This window comes from Petaurus breviceps, unplaced genomic scaffold (assembly GCF_028583685.1).
Source record: "Petaurus breviceps papuanus isolate PSGF00001 unplaced genomic scaffold, PetGlider_PUasm1.0 567, whole genome shotgun sequence".
Taxonomy (NCBI): domain Eukaryota; kingdom Metazoa; phylum Chordata; class Mammalia; order Diprotodontia; family Petauridae; genus Petaurus; species Petaurus breviceps.
Genome location: NW_027186383.1, coordinates 8,426,926 through 8,447,565, shown reverse-complemented (window position 1 = coordinate 8,447,565; position 20,640 = coordinate 8,426,926). Strand labels below are relative to the sequence as shown.

The following is a 20,640-nucleotide window of genomic DNA, read 5'->3' as shown; positions in this document are numbered from 1 at the left end:
ATCCTTAATCTTGTTCCTTTTCGCTGTTAAATTCCTTAAAAAAAAAAAAAAAAGGAATCTTCACTTGCTGCTTCCACTTTCTTACAGCCATTTGCCCTATTTCTTCTCATCCCGTTCTCCCTCCCTCCTTCTTCTTTGCAGACTGCCTTTCACCACCATCTCTTGTTATCATCTCAGAGTTACCAGTGCTTTCTTAACTGCTCAGTCGGTCTTCTCAGTCCTCATCTTCCTTTAACTTTAGCAGCATTTCATGTTGTTGGTCACTCACTCTTTCTGAAGGTTGGCTTTCATGACACTGCTTTGGCTATCTCCTTCTTCTATTTTTCTGACTTTTTTTCTTAGTCCACCTTGTGGGTTCATAATCTTTATGTACTTTAAGCCTGGATGGTCTCCAGTTTCTAGGCTTCCTTTTGTTCTCTCTATGCTTTATTCCTTGCTAATCCCACTGTTTCCTGTGGGTTCTATGCAGATGATTCCAAAATTTATCTGAGCCGGTTTCTTGGCAACAATCTTGTGCTCTAGGACCTCAAAGTGTACATGCCGCACATTAAATGTACCTCCATTCTTACCTCCCAGCCCCTTAAACCTGTCTTTCTTCCAACTTTCCTAATACTCTTGATGGTTCCACCATCCTCATGGTCACCTGGACTTGAGTTTTCCGTCATCTTGGTTGTTCCTTTGCTGTTACCCCTCATATCCTGGCAGTTGCCAGATCGTGTCAAATCTATTTTTATAACATCATCACTCATTGATACCACACTGGTTCAGGTCCTCATCCTCTTTTTACCTGGATTCTGATCTCCTTAACAGGCTTCCTTATCATCAGTCTCTCTTCCCTGTCTAATCCATTCTTTAAGAAAAAATGCAATAAACTCCTGGTGCCTCTTCCTTCTCATTTAATCCCACTTGTGGTAAAGAAAAACAAGCAGGAACAAAAATCTGAGAGTTTTCAGAATCTTCATTATTGCTTCAGTTTCTTGTGTAGGGATCTTCACATTTTCATGGCATGTAGTCATTATATATTTTCTTTTGGTTCTGCTTAATTTGTTGTACCTATAGTCTTACAAATCTTCCTATATTTCTCTGAATTCTTTGTTTTTGTCATTTCTTACTGTACAGTAATACTGTATTATATTCCATTTTGCTGTATTTTTTTTTCAGCTTTTCCCCACGTAGTTGGTATCTGATTTGTTTCCAGTTCTTTGCTACCAGAAAATGTTTGTAGGAATATTTTGCTATATGTTGGTCTTGTAGTTCTGTCTTTAACTTTCTTGGGGTACATGCACAGTCATGAGATTGCAGTGTCAAAGCATGTGGACAGTTCAGTCACTTGAACAATTTCAAATTGTAATCCAGAATTATTGGGTGACTTCTCGGCTTCACCACCATTGCCCCATGTACCCATCTTCAACAGTCCTTCCCACCTTGGCTGTCCCCTTCTTTAGTAATTTTCGTAGTGTGAGCTGAAGCCTTAGAGTTATTTTACTGTCTGTGTATGATGATTATTAATATTGATTTTCAGTATTGTTTTATGCCTTTTAGGGTTTATAATTATTTTGAAATTTTTATTTTCTTGACCATATCTATTTGGGTAAATAGTTAATTGTGTATATTTTTGCCATTTGAATAACTGTTGTTAATGATATTTAGTGCAAATATTTTTCCCATTTTTTTAAAAACCATATCTAGCTTAGAAATAAATACATCTAGCGTTCTATGGAATATAAATACATTTTGAGGAATCCCTAATAGAAATACATTATAGAGGGCTCTGTCTTAATTCTCTAGAGAAAAGGTCTATTTCTTTCTTTATTGATATTATTCATGAAAATGCTTTTTGATTTTTTTTGTAATAAAAAATAATCTGGTTTATTTCTTATGGTCTTATCTTCCCCTTGGGTTAAATCATAGTTGTGAAAAATGCCTGATCTTACCCTTTTGAAATTTTTATATTGTGACCTTTTATATTCAGCTTGTGAATCTGTTTTGTGGTTTTTGTGCTATTTATTATTTTATCCTTTCTTCCCAAAGCTGCTAAAATTATCTTCTTGTCCATAACCCTTCCCCAAGCAAAAATATTTTTATTTCATTAAATATTTCCCAATTACATGTAAACAGATTTTTTTTTGAGAGGGGACGGTAGGGCAATTGGGGTTAAGTGGGTTAATTGGGGTTAAGCCCAAGGTCACATGGCTAGTTTAAGTGTCTGAGGCCAGATTTGAGCTTAGGTCCTCCTGATTCCAGGGCTGGTGCTCTATTTGCTGCGCCACCTAGCCACCCTGTAAACAGATTTTTTTAACATTTATTTTTTAAGATACTGAGTTTTAGATTCTGCCCTCCCCCTTCCTTGAGAAGCAAGTAATTTGCTGATGAAAACTGTCCACTAATTCCTTATTGATCTGGACCAAGTAGACCTTCTGGTTCTAGTTTCCTGAAATCCAAGGTCCTCCCCGGTCTGTTCAAAGACATCTTTGAAGTGTTATTTCAGTTCATGTCGCCGTTCCTGCCAGCCCGGTTCTCTGTTCCCTGGACTTACTGCGACATCTTCTGCTTCTGTACGTTAGTTCACTTCCTCCCCATCTCTTTGTATCCAGATCCTTCCGGGTTTGCTGCAGGTACATCTCACCTCTGGGAGGTTTCACTTAAATAGTTGTTGTCCCAAATATTTTTCTCATCAATACACTATAGGCCCTTTCAGAGTAAGGACTGTTCTCCTATTACATTTTCCCAGCTGATGTCATTGTTATGATGCTGCATATTATGTTATGTGTTTACCAGTTACATTAAACTCTGCCACCCAATTAATTAGTTTCCTCTTATGAGCAGTGAATATAGTGTAACCCCCAATTTTGCCTCTACCTGAACAGGAATAAATAGGTAGTCAGAGGATGCTTTCAATACTTTGATAGAGCTGGTATCTCATTCATGTAGGCTGACCTGCTGGGAATTACCTTGCAAGGGAGAAAGATGGCATGTATGCATGGAAACCTTTGATCTCCTATTCTGCATCTGTTTCCAAATAGTTTCCATTTCATATTTATTATTCTCTATACTTATTTCTTTATCATTTTACATATAATCTTTTGCATTTGACACTTCATTTCAGAAATTCTCAGGTCCCACAGTTTCTTAAAACTAACTAAAATAAAATCATAGATGGATTCTCTGACATACATTATTACATGATGGAACTTAAACCGTGGTCAGCATGGTTTGTTTTGGGTTTTTTTCATGAGGAGACTTCATTAACTTCTATTATTTTATGCCGTTGCTGGTGAGGTTTTAAGTTGACCCAGGACTTTGATGTTCAACCATTTGCCTTCTCTTTAAGATAATACAGTATGTTTAAAAAAATACAAAGAAGAAGAAGGCTTTTCCAAATATTTAACAGCAATTTTTCTACTACAGGGAGAATTGGATCAGGAACGACTGACCAGGCAACAGGAGCTTAATGCCTTATACCAGATGCAGCATCTTCAATACCAGCAGTTCCTCATCCAGTAAGCTGTCACTATAGACACTTAAGGGACTTCTCTCTACACCACAGCCATAGTGAAATCTGTGTTTAGGCTTGAATCTTGATCTTTCCTCTCGGTCACTGAGCATAGATAAGATGGCAAAAGGCTTTTAGCTCCGAGTTCAGGGGCTTCCTATCTCTTCAGCTTCAAGCACAGATAAGTTTTTGTGCATTTTGGAGAGGGAAAAGTCAAGAGGGGCAAGAGTAAAAGGATTGGAAGTATAGAAGCAGAAGAAAATTGGAGGAGACAGAAAGGGGGGTTTATATCCAGAATAGGAAATGGTAGTCTTAATTTGTATTAATTCAGTTTTAATATTCAGACGGTAGTAGATTATTTTCTGGTGTAGATAACCTTGGTCAGTTCCCATTGTATTCTTTTGTCCAATTCTGGTTGCTACATTTTGAGTAAGAAATATAGAAGTTGTCTTGTGTCTAGAAATTATAACCAGAATGGTGAATAGACTTGAATTTATCCCAAATCAGGTCAGCAAACATGTGTGAAGTACCTTCTCTCTTCCAGGCACTGTCCCACATACTAGGGCCGTAACAAAAGGCCAGAGGTAGTACCTTCCCTCAAGGAGCTCATGGTCTAATGGAAATGACTGTGTACAGAAAATCCACATCCAGGATGGGCTGGAGATAATCTCAGAAGGGTTAAGGACGACCGGGAAAGGCTTCTTACAGCAAGTTGGCTTTTGGCTGAGACTCGAAGGCAGCCAGAAGGCCATGGGGACAGAGAAGAAAAAGTTCTTGCTCTTATAGAAGTAGTAATGAAAGTAGTCTTCCTGTTTCAAAAGTATTCTAATGATACCCTGTCTCAGAAGACTTGGTTGTGAAGATAGGGAACACTTAGAATCCTTCCAAAGCATGGTAGGCCCTCATGTGACGCCTCTTCCTTTGAGTTTCCTTTTAGTGTTTGTGATTCCAAGTGGGTTTTCAATGCTTTTCTTATATGGGGAGGGAGCTCTTTGTGTTTTTGTTATGAACCAGAACAGATTTTTTTTCTTTTTACAGCTTGAATTGGTAACCTGTGACTCCCTCTGTTTTGGCTTTATTTGTCACCAATGAAGAAGTGGTTAAAAATGATTGTTTGATGTCCAGTTTGTAGGGACAAGGTTGTTAGCTTGTCTGTTTGTAAGACTGAAAGTGTCAGGCAGCACGGCGCCCCAGGCAGCATGGCACCCCAGGCAGTGAAGTGCCCCAGAGCGGGCTGGGCCAAGGGCCGCCCGTCCCGTGGCGGGCTCTCAGGTGGCGACTGCAGGAGAGTGTCTGACTTGGGGGTTTCCTTTTCTCCTTCGTCTGTCTCAACACGCTCTCTCTTTTTGAAGACAGCAGTATGCGCAGGTGTTGGCACAGCAGCAGAAAGCGGCACTTTCATCCCAGCAGCAGCAGCAGCTGGCGCTGCTCCTCCAGCAGTTCCAAGCCCTGAAGATGCGGTAAGTGCTCAGGATGCCAGCCAAAGGATTCTTTTCGAAGAGAGGAGTTTAATGGGCAAAGACAGTGGTTTATGTCCACAAAAGATGAGTCTGAATCTGCTGTAAGAGAATTCCAAGTGTTTGGGGGTAGGATGGCCAGGGGCTGGATGGCTTAGAACAGGATGACAAGTCTGTCTCCACCTGTTACTGACCAGAGGGGCATTTGTTCTTAGTTTTGAATTTCCCCTAGAAAAAGCAAACGCCCTGTTCTGAAACAAAGATGCGGCTTTGCATGCATTGCCGGCCGTTAGGCTGGTGCTAGACTGAGCTGGGCCAGAACCTCTAATTGAATGGATTAGTTTCTCCTGGTGCACACTCTTGTCGCTTAATTCCCATTGTTTCTCACCTAAGCTGGTGGGAAGGGAATATTTTACATGGTGACAGCTCTTCCTCATTTATCTTCTAGAATTGGGCAGCTGCTAAGACTGCCAAGGGATTCCAGGATGAGCTTTCCTCTTCTGCCAGGGGCCTACTCTAGCACAAACTTTGTGGACACGCACAAGAAAGTCAGAGCAACCTATAAAGAGCATGGTGAAGCTGGATAGCCTCTTTGGCTTGCCCTTTGGTGATGGTCTGTTGTGTTTTTTGTTTTTTTGCAGAATATCGGAACAGAATCTGATTCCATCCGTCACTAGGTCTGTTTCAGTTCCTGACACCGGCTCTATTTGGGAGCTTCAGTCCACGACTTCGCAACCTGCAGGTAAGACCTCAGTGTCTGTCACCCACCACTGTAAATCCTGGATTGTGAGGGGACAGGAAGTTTTTAAAAGTTACCAAAAGGAGTTTAAATCATTTCTTTTTTTTTTTTTTTTACGATTATAAGTCACCTTTTGCTAGTTTGATGAAGTTCAACAGATGTTAAAGAAAGTATGAGACTGTTTCTGTGAAAACCAGTGCAGTCTGGTGATACTGCTGTCTTGGATGTCTCCCTTGTTGACATACGCTTAGCACTTCTGGAAAGAAAGGTCACATCCAATGTGGAAAGGATCTTGGATCACCTTTCGTTTCTTCAGAGAAAATAGAGTGTTCAGGTTGTGATCCCCCCTTGTGGTTTTTATTATTTAAGGTAGCTCTTCATGCTTGTGATTACTTTATTGCTAACAGATACACACAGTGGTGAGTATACACTCAGCTGGGCCTCGTTGGAAAAATGCAGAGCAATTTTAAACGTTTTTACCTAAAGAAACATCTGCCTTGTTAGCATCATGATTCTTCCAGTGATGTTGTCTGGTTGTGACTCATAGTCCCTTTATCCTTGAAGTCATGGGTTCTCAAAGGGCAATGGGAAGGTTGCTGGTGGTCACAAGCAGGCTGTACCATCTTCCAGTGAAGACAGGTACAGAAAGGTCCTAACAGTCACCCTCACACATAGCTAGATGAGAATATCCTGCTTCATAGAGAGTGGAACTGTTTTGATGGGTAAAAGGGGCTGTGTGCCCCTTTGGTAGCCACACTGTTTTAAGACATCTAGCAGAAGAACTCCTGCCTTGTGGAGGCATTATAAAGGACTGGAAGCAAGCTCATTTAGCACATGTCTGTGCCACTTGAAGAGATACCACAGATTGCTTGGTGCACATGTGAGGCAGTGGGAAATACAGAGTGATGGAGAGCCTAGGGAAAAACAGGAGAGCCGTGCTTATTGGTTCCCTGAAAGATTCCTACCCGGTTTCTTCTAAGGCACCTCAGAGTGACCCTGTCCCCAGTTTTCAGAGTCCTTATTCATTGCGGATTTTGAACTTTTCTTTTCCCAGACTCAAACCAGGGGCTTTCTAGAATATTCAAGTGTGACAGCATCAGTAGGGATGAGGCCACAGCTTTCGTTTCCTCCAAAATACAGACCAGATCTGTGCGATGAATGGGCCTGTTAGATTTCCTCTGGGCTTTATTCAGTTGGTGATGAATGTGTGTTGTAATCACTGTCATTTTTTCTACATTTCACAGTCTGGGAAGGTAGTAGTGTTTGGGATCTTCCTCTGGACACTGCAGCTCAGGGACCAGCTCTTGAACAACTTCAGCAGCTTGAGAAGGCTAAAGCTGCCAAGGTCAGACTCATTCTTGTGCTCATTACCTATACTGCATGCTTCCTCTGCTTCATTCAGTGCACACATCTGATTCTCTTCTCCCCCCTCAGGCCCCCCCAAAACCAACCAACCAAAGAAACAAACAAAAACCCACCTCTCACCTGCTTACCAAGGCTGAAACCCTTCCCACCCAAAACAGAAAGACCCCTGGTAGAACTAGAGTAAAGACGATCTGTTTTTGATAAGACCTCAGTGAAACTTGGTGTCTCTCACTTTGGAAATATAAGTAAATTGTTTGTGTTAGAAAAAAGCATTGTTATAAGCATTAGTGCTACCAAAGATTTACTTTTACTCTAGAGTACAGTAAGCCTCTATTTTTAATAGTTTTGCATATACCTTTAATCCTAAAAATAACGCAAAGATTATGGTGTTTTTAACTCAGTAATAGGATCGTGGGCCTGCTCAAAAGATTGGGATTTTTAGGTTTGACATTATGGTAGTAATTTGCCAAAAATTGGGTATCCCTGTATAAATCAGAAACTCTTTCTAGTTTCCATTTCTCTGTTAACTCTACTGTCTTTGTCAGGGTTCATAGCTTAGTCTGACCCATCTTTTAGAGTTCTCAAATTGTGATCATTGTCCAGCTCCTTCCAGAACCACAAAAGAGAACTTCAGTGTTGGAAGGTGCCTCCACATTCCCCTAGACCAAGCCAGGCCTGGCCCAGAACCTCCCCCACATATTCCTGACAAGTGGTGGCCCCCCATCCTCTGTTGGGACGCCTCTGGGCCTCCTGGGATAACCCTATTCATGCCACTCTCAGATGGCTGTCATTGTGGGTGGGCTTGCTCGTTAGGCATCCAAAGATGGCTAGAAGCTGGTCTTTGAGCGTGTTGCTGTTGAAGTTGTAGAATCGGACGTGTGTCAGCGATGCATGTCTTAGTTGTCCTCTCTGGCCGGTTGTTCTTTTGTGGTATTTAGAAAAGTACCACGTAGAAGCTATATTGCAGTGGAAATAATTGTTTCTGTAATGGTCAGTGCATGAGGGAATTATGGGGAGGAAAGATTAACTGACTATTGTAGAAAAGTCTCAGGCTGTTTTCACTTTTATTTATGGTTCCTAAAGGAGCTGATAAGAATTCTTACCAAAGGCTTCTAGTGGACGGATGACAGAAGCCGTGCGTTCTTGTCTCAGTTCTTAGTCGTCTCTGTATGTGATTTGTGTTCAGCTGGAGCAGGAGCGGAGAGAAGTGGAGATGAGGGCCCAGAGAGAAGAGGAGGAGAGGAAGAGGCAAGAGGAGCTCCGCAGGCAGCAGGAGGAGATCCTGAGGAGGCAGCAGGAGGAGGAGAGGAAGCGTCGGGAAGAGGAGGAGCTGGCCCGCAGGAAGCAGGTGAGGCGCTAGCCAGCCGCCGTCTGAAGACTGTGGGGTCCTTGAAGCTCCCCGCAAATGGCTGCGGGCCTTTCTTTCCCTTGTGCCTGAAAACGGAGACTTAGTGAATGAATCTGATGAGAAAGAGAGATGTTCCCCTTTATTTGTAGAAATAGAGCTTCTCTTTTTTAATCCAAATTTTAGAGTTAGAAAGGTTTGTTCTGAATCATCTAAGAAGATAGAAGAACACAAGAATGTTTGTACACTTTCTCCAAAATGAGGATTTGCGGCAGAAAAGTTATTTGAATCAGCTCGGGCTGTAGACCCTCTGATCTTCATCAGTGGCTCAGTGTTCCTGGAACGGAGCAGGTGCTTGGTGTCTATTTATTGACTCATTATTCCACTGTCTTTTTCTCAGTATAGCTGAGAGGAATAAATGGAATGATGACCAGAAAGAATGCAATTTATGAAGCCAAAAGGGCAGAATTAATTAGGTAACTGTCCACTACTTTTACAACTAAGGGAGCATCTGTTAGAAACTCAATAGCCGTTTAAATTAAGTGAGAATTTCTAGACTGTATATACCATGTAGATAAGCTTGCATCTTTTGTATTTGTATGTCTCATATTTAAAACTAATTTTTGCTTTGTGTTGGGTGGAAATTTGTTTTTCTATTGAAGTTTTTAAGAGGTAGACATACAAAAACATCTTCTGTAACTAATTTTTACTGTTTGGTTTCGTTTTGTTTGAAAAAAAGAGTAGCCAGTAATATTACATTAGGGTTGTTCAAAGAGCTTTATAAATGTTATCTCATTTGTTATGTTAGGAATCTGAATTTAAATTTTTTCAATTCAGAAGAAGAAATAAATACAACAAAATACAAATTTCTGACCTCTGCCATTCGGTAAATATTTATTAAACTTTTGTGTGCAGAGGACTGTGCTAGGTGCTAGGAATGTGACACAATATGGATAAAAGATGGTCCCTTCCTTCATGAACTCATGGTCAGGAGGAGAAGAATACACAGATCTGGATAAGTGTCCTTCTTGCATGCGATGACTTAGTCAAGTAGAACAAAGTCCTGTGGCAGCCAGGAAAGCTTCCTGGAGGAGGTGGCACCTAAGCCAAGGGATGCATGGGTTTGGAGCAGGTGAAGAATGTTCAAAGGAGGACATTTCAGTCAGAATGAGTGAAGACAAGAAGCTGGGGGAACGTGGCGCATTTTAGGATGGGCAGGAGTCATTTAGTTGGCTTATACGTAGAGTGCAGATTGGGGCGTACTGTCGAGATTGTGGCCTGCTGGGAGAGAGTGCGATGAAAGGGGAGAGCAGAGATCCCTGAGCTAAGAACATCTAGCTGTGTTTTACTTGTCACTGTTTTCTGTCCCCCAAATTCAGCTGCTGATTTTGTGCCACTGATAGGATCGTGGCACTGGAATGGACTTTTAAAGCAGTAGATAGCCATCACTCTCCCTGCCTAGCATTGCCCATCCTCTCCTAAACTCTTCACCAGCAATTGCCAGCCAGCTGTGTTTGTGACCATAGTTGACTGTTAGAAAGTTCTTCTTTATCTGCGTCCCTGAAGCTTCTGTTGTCTGGTTTGATTTGGGTTTTCTGGAGCCACACAGGATAACTCATGTGGACACTTGAGATGTTGGGAAGCAACCTTTTCTGGAGCCCATGAAGGGCATCCTTTTGGCATCTACTCCAGACTGTTAACCCATGTTGAGCTTGCAATCCATGAAAACCCCCCAGGCCATGCTTTCTAGTTCAAATTATGCTTCTTCTACAAGGCTGCCCTCTGGTGGTCCAGCACATATAGGACTTCCCCTTTTCTGCCACTCTTTATTCTGTTCTTTGGAACATATGGTCACTTGTGACACTACCTCACGTTTTTTATGATCTGTTCTGTGGCTTTTTTCCAGTCACAGAGTAAGCAGTACCGGGACCCGTCTTGTATTTGTCTCTTGCATGTTTTAAGAGTTCAGTAAGTCACTGCTAAATATTCTTTGTCATCTTCCCCCTCCTTCCTATAGCTCCATTCACTGACTCCCATCTGTATGTCTGTCTCAGAGCCATCTCCAGATTAAGTCAGATATCCACATGTGCATCTTATCACCGGAATTCTCGCCTAGATGTCTCCCGGAAAGTAATTAGTCGACCCCCCCTTTAATGTAGCAGGAGCTTTGCTGAGTGCTTCCAAAAGGAAATGATTCCTCTTTCACATTCTGTCACAGGAGATCTGAGAGGGAGAGAAAGTTCAGTAAATAAATTTCAAATGAATATAAAACATTTGAAATACTAGGTTGTTAGGGAGTCAGGGCACTAGCACTTGGAAGAATTGCACTCCTGTAGAAAGTGGCACATAAGCTGCATTTTGAAAGAAGGTAGTAGTTCTCTGAGATGGGTCTTTAGAAGGAAATGTATTCTGGGTATAGGTGGGTGAGGAGGGTGGAGGGGAAAACAGGCAATGCAGAGGCCCTGAGTTGGGAGATAAAGTGTTACATGTGAGAAACTCACAAGCCCAGTTTGGGTTGGATAGGAGAATGTACAACGTATGATGGTGCCGGGGAGAGAGGCCGGGACCAGGTTTTCAGGGGCTTTAAAACCCAAACAGCAATTTACATGTGACCCGAGAGGCATTCGGCCACCACTGGAGAGCATTATTAGGAAGGAAGTGACATGGGTCAGACTTGTTCTTAAGGAAAGTGACTGACTGCTGTGGACAAGAGGGCCGTGGCCACAATCCAGCTAGAGTGGTCAGATGGTAGCTGTGTGAATAGGGAGGAGGGCCAGGGTGTGGGAGAGGTGGTTGATAAAGAAACTGAAGCGTTTAACAACTTAGGAGAGCAGATTAGAGACCCAGGAGAGCAGAAGGATGGGGGCGTCTTCGATAAAAAGAGGCATGTTTGGTAGAGGAGGATATTTGGGGGGAAGGATAATGACTTCTGCTTTGCACATGCTGAGTGTGAGCTGTCTCTGGGCTATGGTGGTTGAAATGTCCAGTGGGCAGTTGATGATGTGGGTCTGGAAATCAGGAGAGAGACTCTGGCTGGACCCAGTCATTGGTATAGAGGTGCTAATTAAACCCTTGTTTGCTGATGAGGTCATTGCAAGAGAGGGGGCCACAGCAGAACCTTGAAGAATGTCTAGAGTTGGAGGCTGAGATACAGATAATAAACCAACAGTCAGCCGTGTAGGAGCACTTGGAAGGGGAGAATCAAAGGAAAACATTGTCACCAAACCCAGACAGGAGAGAGCATCTGGGAGTACAGAGAGGCTGCTGACTAGCATCACATACCTAGAAGCTGAGGCCTGTGAAAGATCCCTCCTGATTTGTCGAGTCACCTGTGGGCTGAGCCCTTTCAGTTGTGTGATGAGGTCAGAAGCCACATTGCAGAGTTGATGCTGGGCATGATGTGTGGTGGTGCCCTGGTTGAGTGGCAGGGAGGAGGTCGACATTCTCAGTTCCTGTATCACTTTGGGAAATTTACATGGCAACTTTGTGCAAATGCCCTGGGCTACTCTACGCATATTTAAAATGGGAGCTTAAATATACAGGTAGAAATACTGGTTGCCATGGACTTAAAGGGGCAGATAGAGGCTTATCCAGTTTCTGCCTGGGTAAATTTTATGATCCTTCTTCAGAAATACTCTGTGTTTATTTAATGGGGGGAGAATTCTCCAGTGAGACTTAATGCTCGTTAAAGGAGTTTGTAGATTTCTTCAGCATATTCTTATAATGCTGGTACAAATCCTGCTTCACTCTGGGCTTTTCATTGATGAATCATAGACTCCTTTGAACGTCCTTATGCCTTTCAGGAAGAAGCTCTGAGACGCCAGAGGGAACAAGAAATGGCCCTAAGACGCCAGCGAGAGGAAGAGGAGCGCCAGCAGCAAGAGGAAGCACTTAGACGACTGGAGGAGAGAAGGAGAGAAGAGGAAGAGAGACGGCAGCGGGAAGAGTTGTTACGGAAACAGGTGTGTTGGTGGATTTCGCCTCATCCCTTCTGGGGGTCACAGGGCAGATGGGCATTCAGATGAAGTTTCCATAGAATGGAGTCAGTCCAGGAAACTGAACTGGCAGCTAATTAGAGTTCGGATTTATTAGGTTGCAGAGTGGGAGCTAGAAGGACCCTAGGTTTACAGTTGAGGAAACTGAGGCCCAGCAAGGTGAAGTGATTTGTCCAAGAACACACAGGTCATTAACAGCAGAGCGAGCATTTGAACCAAGATCCTCTGATGACATACTCAGGGCTTCTTGTCTTGCGCCATGCTCAGCCCAGAGCTTGGCACAGTTGTTATTCAGTTGTGTGTGACTCCTTTTGACCCTGTATGGAATTTTCTTGGCAAAGATTCTGGAGTGCCTTGCCATTTCCTTCTGCAGTGGATTAAGGCAAACAGTTGAAGTGACTTGCCCCAGGGTCCCACAGCTAGGAAGTGTCTGAGGCTGAATTTGAACTCAGGTCTTCCTAACTCCAGACCCAGCACTCTATCCACTGAGCCACCTAACTATCTCTGTGCTTGGCTCATAGTAGACACTTAACAATTACTGACAAACTGATTCCATGTTACCAGCAAAATATACCCCACATTTATACCTTTTCTGTTATTCCTTAAGTATTATTTTCTTTTTTTTTTTTTTTTAAAGCAATTGGGGTTAAGTAACTTGCTCAAGGGTATATATGGCCAGTTATTTCTGGGTGTGGTGCTAAGTATCTGAGCCCGAATTCGATCCCGGGTCATCCCAACTCTGGGGCCGCCCCTTAAGTATTATTTTCTAGGATTTATTGTGATAGGAATTTTTCAGTGTTAATTACTTTGTAAAATATTTTATTTTTAATTTATGGAATAAAATAAGCATTTTCATTGCATAATATAATAAAAATAAGATGATCACGCATAAAACTGCAAATTTCTTATGTACAGCTTGCTATTCCTTTTAAATATATAATGTTATCATGTACGTTTTTTTCCTTCCTCCTTGAGGGTGGCCTAGAGAAGGCCACCATTAGACACATATGTGTATGTATGTAATTATATAAAATCATTCTGTGCATCCTTGTACTTAAATCAGTTCTTTCTCTGCATGCAGATATAGCATTTTCATTTGTTATTTCGTGCAAGTTGTTCCACGTATTTCTAAGATCACAGAGCTCATCTCTTATAGCACAGTAGTATTTCGTCATGGTCATATACCACAACTTGTTCAACCATTCTCCAGTCGATGGGCATCCCCTCAATTTCCAGTTCTTTGCCACCTCGAAGAGAGCTGCTATAAATATTTTATGACATAGATTCTTTTCCTTTTTCTTTACTCAGTTTTGGAAATAGACCTAGGAGTGGCATTGCTGGGTCAAATGATACAGGCAGTTTAATAATTCTTTGGGCATAATTTCAGATTGTTCTCCAAAATGGTTGGATCAGTTCACAGTTCCACCAACACTGAATGTGTCCTCATTTTTCCACATTCCCCCTACATTTGTCTCTTCTCCCTTCAGTCATTTTAGTCAATCTTAAATGATATCTCAAGATTGTTTAAAGTTGCATTTCTCTAATCAATAATGATTTAGACCATTTTTTAAAATGACTATAAATGATTTTGCTTTCTTCATTGGAAAACTGCCTTTCACTATCAATTGGAGAATGAATCATATTCTTATAGGTTTGACAAAGTTCTGTATGTATTTTAGATATAAGACATTTGTCTGATAAACTCTCCTCCCTGCTCCCCACCCCAATTTTCTGCTTTCCTTCTAATGTTGGCTACATTTGTTTCATTTATACAAAAACTTCTTAAAAAATTTATGTAATCACAGTTATCCATCTTAGACCTCACTCTGCTCTCTGTCTCTTTTTTATTCCTATCCATAAGTCTGCTAAATAATATGCTCCATGTTCTTCTGACTTCCTTGTAATATCTCTCTTTATATCTAGGTCATGTATCCATTTCGACCTTGGTATAAGATATTGGTCTAGGGCCACTTTCTACCGTTTCCTTTCTTTACATTTTTTTCATTAGTTCCTTTGATATTCTTGACTTTTTTTCTTCCAAATGAATTTTATTACTTTCTTCAGTTAAGTAAAATAATTTTCTGGTAATTTAATTGGGATGGCATTGAATATATAAATTAGTGTTGGTAAAATTGACTTTTAAAATCATAAAATCACTTCTTTAGTGCAGTCATCAGCATTTATCTAAGGTGCTGACAAATTTGAATTGTAAGCCATTGTATGCTTTCAGCTTTGCAATGCAAGGCTATGGTCTAGTCCTTCCACCAACTGACCTGATTTTCTCATGTTGTTTGAATTACTTAAATTATTTGGAAAGCATGTTACTTGGAGTTGCATGGCTTTTAAAAACTCCTCCAGGTATGAAGTCATTTTTCTGAAAGCCTGTTGTCAGGTGTATGGATTGCATAGTATAAAGAGAGAATGGAAGAGGAAATGCTTGGAATGAGTCCAAGATTGGATCTGGTTAACCGGGTTGCTGACTTACCAAGTGAAGAGACAAACTGATGCCATAATGGCACAGTCTTTGGAAATAGAATTTCTTTCAGGAGTGAATGCCTTCCTTGAGCCTCAAATTTAAATGCCTGAGTTAAACTGGTGATGATTTGTTTCTTATTTTGAATGACCCTGGAGCACTTTAATAGTAGCTGGGAGTTAGGTCTGAGATGAGCATGTTTTTGACAACATGTGCCTCTTACAAGTCACTCAGATGTTTTCAGTACTCTCATGCCTTTCTCTTTCTTTCTGGGAAGGAAGAGGAGGCTGCCAAATGGGCCAGGGAAGAAGAGGAAGCTCAGCGTCGGCTCGAGGAGAACCGACTGCGGCTGGAAGAGGAAGCGGCCAGACTGCGGCTGGAAGAGGAGGAGCGGAAGCGCAAGGAGCTGGAGCTCCAGCGGCAGAAGGAGCTGATGAGGCAGAGGCAGCAGCAGCAGGAAGCCCTGCGGCGCCTGCAGCAGCAGCAGCAGCAGCAGCAGCTTGCCCAGATGAAGGTGAGATGGGGTCAGGGCTGTGCTTTTGCCACCAAAGAGCTTCCCATTTAGGGGAGCAGACAGGAGGAAGGACTTGCTTACAAAGAAATACAACAGTGGCAACGCTGGGTCCTTGGAACTGGGAGGGAGGGAGCACTCTCAGGAGGGAAATAATCTGAGTCAGGAAGATTTTAGGGGACCGTGTGTAGAGTGAATATGTTGGAGGGAACCTTTTTTTTTTTTTTTAGAGAGTAGTGGCAGAGTTACAGAAGTAGATAAGAGCCAGATCATGTGTCAGATAAGGAACGTGCAGTGTTGTTCTGTTGACATTGGGAACCCATTGAAGACTTTGGAGTAGGGTAATGAGGTGTGCAAAGGACTTTTTGCTTGATGCCCATGATAGTTTGGAAAAGGGTAAGATGTATCAGGGAGAATAGTTAGACTTCCACTAAGCTCATGTTGGTGACCTGATGAAGGATTGTGGCACCGAAAATGAAAAGGAATGGATTGCAGCAGAAGACAGTTCAATTGGATGTGTAGGAATGAAAGGTGAGGTCAAAGACTTTCTCCATCCTGGGTTGACAAGGAGAACGATTGTACCATTGATTTAGAAGGAAAGGTACTGATACCGACGAAAGGATTTTCTGCGATTGATGTCTAACAGACGTATGGAGATTGATTCATCTCTATAGGTGGGAATTTAAATGATGAAGATGAGCTTCCCAGGGGGAGGAGGGAGAATTAGAGCCCCTTTGGAGGAAAAGTTGCTTTCTTTTAAAGAAGCCAAGTATCTTTAAAAAAATTTTTTTTTATCCATTGTAATGTGGTATGTGTCATTTTATATACAGGGAAAAGGAAGAGGAGAGGAACAGAATTGTATGATGTGAGAAATCAGTGGACAAATATGGGGGAAATTGGAAGGTTCTGAACAAAGGGATGGCTTTAGAAAAGAATGTGAGGCCAATTGTACATTTAGAGACTTAATTGGGGATGTTAAACATTTGAAAAGTGGAAGAGAATGAGGACAGGTTTGCCATGAGACCCTGGAGCTGACTCCCACAGTCCTTTTTTCTGATGAGGAAAAGTGTTTTGTACATGTCTTTGTGACAGTTGAGATTATGAAAGGAGAATGAATTTGGCTTTGTTGGTGATGGCCAGATTTACTCACATGTTTTTTCCTTCTGAGCCCTTCACCATACAGTGCATCTTTTGAAAAGAAAATTAGCAAAGTGCCTGATTGACTGCCCCATATTAGTAGCATCATAATAGAGTAGGAAAAGTCCTTTCTTGGGAGTACACAGGCCCCAATTCCAGCCCCAGATTCTGATTTCCCAGTTGTGTAACCATAGGAAAGTCGTTTATTTGACCCTCCATTTTCTCACCTTTAAAATGAGCATAATAATATTTTAGCTGCTAAATTGAGTTGTTTTGGAACTCTTTTGCATATAGAAAGGTACCATTTTAGTGTGTGTTGCTGTTACTATTATTGTGTGAGCCTCAGTTTCCTTACCTCACAGCTGCCTTACAGGGTATTGACAGAGGATCTCTTTATAAACATTAAATTCTACATGTTTGTAATCTTACTACTTTTTACTCTTTGAAAAATTAGCCAGCATTGACTTCTCAGTAGAGTATGTTTTGTTCTCGTCAGGGAAAGACAGAAGATTAAAAGTAAATACCGTGTTTCTCCGATAATAAGACCTATCCCGAAAATAAGCCCTCCCCTTACTGTGTAAGATTCCTCGAAAATAAGCCCTATTGAGATTGCTGCTGTAGTGAAGGTGATCCCCTGCGCTACATGCTACATTACGGTACCCTCTGTATGCACCGTCGTCACCCCCCCCCCCCCCGTGAAACGCACGCCGCGCTCCGAGCTGCATCCAATCAGAGCTGCAGCAGTGAGTGCATCATCCTGTTCTTCCCCAGTGATTTGCTTGCTGGTACATTTTTTTGTTCACATTTACCTGTTTATTAAAATTGCTGTCAATGTTCATTAAAATAAGCCCTCTGGTGTTTTTCTGTCCAAAAAAATTAATAAGACAGTGTCTTATTATCGGGGAAACACGGTAGCTAGAAGATTGTTGAGGGTAGTAATAGATCAAGGAATAGGTGTTCACATTGGATATATGTATCATTTTAATATAGAAATATTGGGTAAAAGTTGCAAGCAGAAGGAACCATTGAAATCAATTTGCAACTGTCAATACACAGCTCATCGCTTCTTATTCATAATTTCAACCCCATTGAAAATCTAGCGATCAGTTAATAAGAATTTATTAAAAGTCTGGGGTACCAAGCCTAATGTGACTTATTTCTTGCCCTCAAGGAGCTCCCATCCTCTGGGGTCCTTTTCTTATCAGAACTGGTGGAGAGAAGCCTTCCCCAAGACTTCTCGGCAGCTTCAGCTGCCTGCACAGCCCATTCATGATTTTACACCAGTTCGAAATGCTTGACACATACATTCGTGATGCACAAATGAGTGCCTCATTCTGCCATCAGCCAGCAGGTAGACTGTGTACCAAGGCTCAGATCTGTCTTAAGTCTGCTTTGGGCAGCTGGTGTCATGATCAAGAGGAAAGACAGCAGAGTTCCATTATCCCTTTCCTTCCATCTTTTCCCTCGAGTAAAAGTATCTTCAATTAGATGGAGAGAATAAAAAGCTTTGGAGGACTTGGAACCCACCCAAGATAGGTGAGGAAGGAGAGCCACAATCAGATGGAAACCGTCCAGCGGCTTTAACAAAACGATTTCAGGTTTGTACATCTCTAGAAAGATGAGCCTGCTATAGGTGATCGGCACATTGGATGGTTTATGGAAACTTGTCAAGAGGCAGTGCCACGCAGGTCCTTGAGGCGTTCTCCAGGAATAAAGAAGGCCACGAAACTTCTTGTTTTTTGGTCAGAGTTTACATCTGGCAGATCATAGAAATACTGTCAACAGTAGCAAGGCATTGGATAAATGCCTTTTTGGACACAGTTAAAAAATAGGAGCTTGATGGTCATGTAGCTACTGAGATTTAGAGGAGAAGCAGGCAGCTGGACTCCTAAGAATCTGGAGGCTGGGCTCTGGCCCGAGGGACTGCTCTTCTTTGGGCTCAGTTTGTGCATCTGTAAATTCAGGGGGGGGGAGGAGGGGGCTGGATCAGATGATCATGAAGGTCCCTTCCGTTTATAATATTCTGTGACCCTGGTGGCCTTCCGTTTGCAGCTCTTTACTCAGCTCTGTGTCCTGTCTTTTTGCACCTTTTTCAGTGATCTAGATAGAGGCACACTGCTTGTAAAAGCTGGAGATGGCACAAAGGCAGTTTAGAATCCTGTGGAATAATATCAAGAACCAAAAGGCCGAACGAGCCATGATTGGTTAGTGATAAAAGCAAAGTCCCGCCCTTGGGTTTCAATAACTCCTGTCACTCCAGGACACAGGAGACTTGGCGGCATTTCTGACATTTCCTGTCTAAAAAGGTGGGAGAGCTCTGACGGACGGCACATTGAACCTGAGCTGAAAAATGACGGCCAAAAAACTCTTCATTTTGATCTTTATAAGAAATGAGATGCCCAGACAAAGGCAGACGTTAGGCCCACGATGTTGTGTACCTCTGGAGAATTCTGGGATAAGGTGGGCTGTGGTTTATAGGATGGCAGCTGTGACGACAAGAGAAACTAGAAATGATGTGAAGAAGACTTAGGAGCTGGTGGCCTGCAGTATGTGAGAATTTTGTGCTCAAAGAGTTGGAACTATCCTGGCAATGAGGCTTTAGAGAGGGCAGGATTAGGGCCAGTGAAGAGAAGTTAAATTACACTGAAATCTTTACTAAGAATAAGAACAATTTCTGATCATTAGAATGCCTCAACAAATTAAGCAGCGTTCTTTGTGAAATAGTGAGCGCTTTATCACTTTGGGGTGGAAGGAAGGCCCAGGAGATCACTTGTCCGAATGACTTAGCAAAGATTCTGTCATGACATGAGAGGTTGCACTGCCAGTTCTGATGCTCTTTGTCGGGAAGCTTGTGTTGATGTCTTATTAACCTGTCTTATATGCTTTCATGTTATTTTTGCTCAGCTTCCGTCTTCTTCCACATGGGGCCAACAGTCTAATTCTGGGGCTTGTCAGTCTCAGACAACACTATCGCTAGCAGAGATCCAAAAGCTAGAAGAAGAAAGAGAGAGGCAGGTTCGAGAAGAGGTAAGTCCTCCAAACGGCGCATGTTTCTTGGTCAGCCAGGCGCCGCGCCATCTGCTGCCAGGGCTCTGAAGAGCTGAGTTGTCACAGCTGTCCCCAGCACAGAGTCTGGGGGGCTCAATGTGCTAATAACTTCGAGACATCGCTTTGATTGGTTGTAGGTTAGTGTCATTTAGATTTACAGTGCGTACATCCAGCCGTGGGGTGGCATACACACAGGCTCCCAGGCTGGTTATGTTCCTCAAGCGCATTTGGGCTTTGGCTCTTTGGACCTTGAGAGACATTGCCCTAAAACAAACAAACAAACAAAAAAAAACTGTGTGCAGGGAGGGGAAAGTCTTCTGTTTTAAGAACTTTCTTTTTTTACACTTTAAATTTGTGTTTTTTTAAAAAATGACAACATTTTTAAGGTATGTTGCAATTAAGTTAATACCAAACCTTTCCTAGTCTTCCCATGTTACTTCTAAAAATCTTTGCAACAGAAAATATTAATGTGTCAGTATCAGCTATCTTTAGTTCCTCCATGCTGAAGAGAGATGACAAGGCACCTGGCTTTGGAAACAAGCTCTCGGACTCCAGAGCCAGAACTTCCCTCTTCATACCAGAGGGAATTAAGACTTTACATAGCACTATGTGCAAGGCATTGGGCCAGATGCTTTACAGTTTGTTCAGTTGTGTCTGACTCTTCAGGACCCCATTTGGGTTGGGTTTTTGTTTTTGTTTTTTTGTTTTTACAAAGATCTTGCAATGGTTTGTCATTTCCTTCTCCAATTCATTTTACTGATGAGGAAACTGAGGCAAACAGGTTTAAGTGACTTCAGGTTCATACAGTTAGGGAGTATCAGAGACAAGATTTGAACTCAGGAAGATGAATCTTTATGCCTCCAGGCTCAGCACTCTATCCATTGTACCACCTAGCTGCCCCTCTTCTCTAATTAGGCTGCCTTTATCTGTCCCCTAAACTAGAGACCGGAGTGTGTGGTGTGTTCAAGGAAGATCAGTCCCTCAGTGTAAGGGCTGCCACGGCCTTTTCAGTTCTGCTTTTTATCTTTGGTGTCTCCCTGATTTACCCAACTCTCACTTGTGGCTCCAAGAAGCTGT

At 42.2% G+C, this 20,640-nt stretch overlaps 1 protein-coding gene across 3 annotated transcripts in view; it reads left to right on the top strand.

Annotated features, from left to right (window-relative positions):
* The window catches only part of GIGYF2 (GRB10 interacting GYF protein 2), a 170,969-nt gene that overhangs the window by 124,412 nt on the left and 25,917 nt on the right, over positions 1-20,640 (top strand). For all 3 annotated transcript variants that reach the window (XM_069103229.1, XM_069103231.1, XM_069103232.1), the window contains 8 exons: positions 3,409-3,500; positions 4,846-4,953; positions 5,592-5,692; positions 6,934-7,034; positions 8,241-8,402; positions 12,203-12,361; positions 15,145-15,381; positions 19,420-19,542. In XM_069103229.1, coding sequence (XP_068959330.1) covers positions 3,409-3,500; positions 4,846-4,953; positions 5,592-5,692; positions 6,934-7,034; positions 8,241-8,402; positions 12,203-12,361; positions 15,145-15,381; positions 19,420-19,542 — 1,083 coding nt within the window. The remainder of the gene's footprint in view (positions 1-3,408; positions 3,501-4,845; positions 4,954-5,591; positions 5,693-6,933; positions 7,035-8,240; positions 8,403-12,202; positions 12,362-15,144; positions 15,382-19,419; positions 19,543-20,640) is intronic.